General features: G+C 42.9%; 1 protein-coding gene across 1 annotated transcript; it reads right to left on the bottom strand.

Annotated features, from left to right (window-relative positions):
- Positions 1 to 338: 338 nt before the first annotated feature.
- On the bottom strand, positions 339 to 3,532 carry pou4f4 (POU class 4 homeobox 4). The gene is made up of 2 exons (XM_060935251.1): positions 3,197 to 3,532; positions 339 to 2,373 (listed from the first exon to the last, which is right to left on the bottom strand). The coding sequence occupies exons 1-2, from the start codon at positions 3,314 to 3,316 to the stop codon at positions 1,414 to 1,416; spliced, it is 1,080 nt and encodes a 359-aa protein (XP_060791234.1). The 5' UTR covers positions 3,317 to 3,532; the 3' UTR covers positions 339 to 1,413.
- Between the last annotated feature and the right edge of the window lie 601 nt (positions 3,533 to 4,133).

Below are 4,133 nucleotides of genomic sequence, written 5' to 3'. Positions count from 1 at the left end.
CATTTATTTCTGTACTTTTTAAATTATTTTGGAGGAAAGGGCTCACTATTTTTTCGCCAGTGGCACTAGAAGTGTAATAATAATAATAATAATAATAATAATAATAATAATAATAATAATAGGATTTATTCAATTAATTAGAAATTCTGTTTTCCTTCCTTCCAGAAATCAAAAGAAAACTGATTTCCGGTCCAAGACGAAATACACTTTTTGAAAAAAATAAAATTGTCCTTCCACCAGTGAGGTAAAACGTGCATGGTTTATTTGACTTTTTTTTTTCTTCTCTCGCTTACACAGACACAATTCAAACACAATTTCACAAATGAAAAATATGCCAACTTCAAAATGAATTAATGTCAAATAAATAAGTAAATACGAAAAAAAGCAAAACAATAAAAATCTTTTTTTAAATATAAATAAGTCAAAAATTGGTATCTCAACAATATCTACAAAGTGCAATGAACTTTTCAGAATGCAGTGACTCCATGTTTCCATCCACAGGCCTAATAATAATAATAATAATAATAATAATAATAATAATAATAGGGAACGTAGGCCTACTGTATGTCCATATAGAGCAGATGTTAGATGAAGACATAGAGGCCCATCATGATTCTAACTAACCACTTGATTGTCAAAGCATCGTTGCAGTGAAATTAGCTGAGACATACAACAATCTGTTGAGTTTTTTTTTTAAACATTCTGTTGTTCTTCAAAACAAGATGGCAAATTTGAAAGTCGCTTTTTACTTAATCAATCAATTAATTATTTTATCTTAAAATGGCTAAAGATGTGTCAGGATCATGAGGTAGACACAGACTTGGGCCGTGTGTGTGTGTGTGTGTGTTATTGCGATGCGATCAATCCGGGGGAGTTTGTAATAATCAAAGCGCCCTACAGTAAACCATGCAAATGGATGACAGTCATTCCGTGTAGTAACTGAGATCGAGTCTCTTCTTCTTCTTCTTCTTCCGAAACACTGAACCACATTAAAGTTTTTAAAACCCTTTTCTTCTTTTGTTTTCTCGAGAAAAAAATAAAAAGAGAATAAACCTAAGAGGATGATGAAGAGGTGATCTTCACAGAGGTGTCATGTATTCACAGTTATGTACATGAATCAATATAAAAGAGTTATTTAAGAGAATATGTTATTATTCTATTTCCTTTTGGGGGGGTTGTACAATAAGTGATTCATTTCTTTCCTTTCGTCCAGTTTCAGAACCTTTCCCTGTTTTTTTTCTTCTTCTGCTGTGTGTGTGTGTGTGTGGGTCCTCCTCCGACAGATCTCTAGCCTCTCTGATCCGTGCTTTTGTTTGTGTTTTTGTCTTTTTTTTATTTGTTTATTTATGTTTTTAGGATTAGGGATGTCTGATTTAGGGTTCCTCGATGTCCATGAGAATGAGCGCGTTTTGTTCAGTGCGTCGCCGAGAACTTCATGCGCTTTTGTTTTTGCCGCTGGTTGCAGAACCAGACGCGCACCACGTTCTTTTTCAGGTCGAGCTTCTCGGCGATGGCGGCGATCTTCTCGGACGAGGGCCGCGGCTGCACGGCGAAGTACGCCTCGAGAGAGCGCTTCTCCGGCGCCGCGATGGATGTGCGTTTGCGCTTCTTGTCGCCGCCGCTGAAGATCTCGGGCTTGGCCATCTTCTCGCGCTGCGCCCTTTCGGCCTCCTCGAGCCACGCTTCCAGGATGGGCTTCAGGGCCACCATGTTGTTGTGCGAGAGCGTGAGCGACTCGAAGCGACAGATCGTGCTCTGGCTCAGGCACCCGACGCCGGGTATCTTGAGGTTGGCGAGCGCGGCGCCCACATCCGCCTGGGTCACGCCGAGCTTAATGCGACGCTGCTTGAAGCGCTCTGCGAACGCCTCGAGCTCGCGCGGGTCCGGTTCGGTGTCCCCGGACGCGGCACTGACGCTGGCGAGGGAGGCGTGCGCGGCCAGGGCGTGGTGAGGGTGATGCACGTTCACGGCCTGCGCGTGCGGGTGGTGAGGGTGCTGCGCGTGGTTGATGGCGGCGGCCATGTGCGAGTGCGCGTGCGACGCGCCCGACGCCACGTCCGCGGCAGTGGGCATGCCGCCGAGTGAGATGGCCGGGGAGAGGTGCTCGAGCAGGTCGCCCTCGAGGCCCTGAGCCGGCTGGTGGTGGTGGTGCGGGTGGTGTGCGTGATGGTGAGATGTGAGCACGGACGGGTGGTGCAGGTGCGCCGGGGAGGACGTCGGGGTTCCTGTCATGCTCGTCATCGTGGTCATGGTGTGGTACGTGGCGTCTGGCTTGAACGGGTGGCTCTTCTGGGTCACAATGTCCACCGCGGCCAGAGCCTCGGCTCTCTGCAGGAGCGTCTCATCGAACCCGGCGAAGATGTTTCCCTGCAGCTAGAGAGAAGGAGAACAAAATAAGAACAGGCACTATCATTCTTATACATTTAGAAAAGAAAAACGAAACAAAAAAAGCCTTTCCAGACATTTATGATACAGAAACAGAAGCGACTTTTAATTTTAATTTAATGTTTTAACCTCAGCACCTCATGCAAAAACAATAATAGCCTATATATATCCCCCCCCCCCCCCCCAATAATATTATATAGCCAGATACACTTCAGTGTTTTTTTTTCTTCCTTAAACACCTGCTCTTATCTTTATGCCTGCTAGAAACATTTATACAAAAATAAAACACTTCATTGGGGATTTTACAGAGGAAACCTATAAAAGTGCTTCCTTCCATATCTCCAAACTCAAACTCTTGATTTTAAGATGCTTTTAAGATTTTTTTTTTTTTAAGAAATATGGAGTAGAACTTTTCAACTGGAGTGAACTTGTACATCAGTGGTGTTCAGGTTTTCTGTTTAGGATTCAATTAATTCAAAAAAGGCATGCAATCTTTTTTTTTTAAATAATGTGCATGTTTAAAAGCAAGAGAAAATTATTAAGAGATTATTGTTTATTAAGAGAAATTCATAATTTCTTTACATACATCAAAATAAGATACATATAGTGTCATATAGTATAGTATACAGTATCCTTCTATTTCTCAATTCATTTGCTCATAACAAACAAACAAACAAACAAACAAACAAACAAACAAACAAACAAACCCCTTAATGCCACGTTAAAGCTTTTGATCTCCCATCTGACCGCCTTCCCTAGAGCACCGCTCTGTGAGGTGTGATGTGATGAAGACAGACGGTGCGGATCTTACCGACGGTGTGGGCAGACATGCCCGCCGGATCGCCTCCGAGCTCGAGTGCAGAGGTGTGTATTTGGGCTCGTGGAGAATCGGATGCATACTGAAAGCTTGCTTGCTGTTCATGGACATCATGATTGCAGAAGTCAGAGAAGGTCGTTTCTCGTCGTCTTCGTTTTACTCCGTTTTGCTCCGATCACACTTAAAGCGCAGGACGCAGTCGGGAAAACGTCACGACTAGGACACTGAGGACAGTGTGGACACTGAGGACAGGCAGCCCACCGGTCCTGCCTGGGAGGTCTTCTTTTCGAGTGGCCAAAAAAAAAAAAAAGGAAAAAAAATCAAATCGCGCCTGTCAGCAACCTTGATGGCCCAGGTATTGACGCAGGCGTCTAAATATAAACCTCTCCCCGACTCCGCCCACACGGACCAACCTGACACGCCCTCTCGAACTTTACTCTAACACCATTGGCCAAATTAAGCTCGAGCACGCTCTCATCCCGTGATTCCCACCTTTTCAGTTACTGAATTAATCTCGGTGGAACGGGGCGTGGCCTGGGATCAGATCCCGCCCTTGGAGTGTTTTCATTGGTGCTGAAAAATATGACAGACTCGCACTCGAAATAATAACACAGTGCTCCAGGTGTGCAGGCAATCAGACCCCAGTGCTTTAAAGAATAAAAATATCTATTTCTTTAAAAGTGACTATACGCTTAGAAATTATTTTTCAAAGATTATCTGAAGTTAAACATGCAGGAAATTACAGTATACATAATTAAAAACATGACACACACAACCACAGCTGCTTTAAAAAAAAAATCAGTTAAACTCATCCAGGTGAGCAAATAAATAATTAAATGAATGAATGAATAGAATACAGTATAAATATAATGAAATCAATCCTAAAAAAAGAGATAATATCGTATATACAGTCTTTAGAAAGAAACGTTTA

The sequence above is a fragment of the Neoarius graeffei genome, chromosome 12 (genome assembly GCF_027579695.1).
Source record: "Neoarius graeffei isolate fNeoGra1 chromosome 12, fNeoGra1.pri, whole genome shotgun sequence".
Lineage (NCBI taxonomy): Eukaryota > Metazoa > Chordata > Actinopteri > Siluriformes > Ariidae > Neoarius > Neoarius graeffei.
Note: the sequence above shows the minus strand (reverse complement) of the source record. Positions and strands in the feature narration are given on the sequence as shown.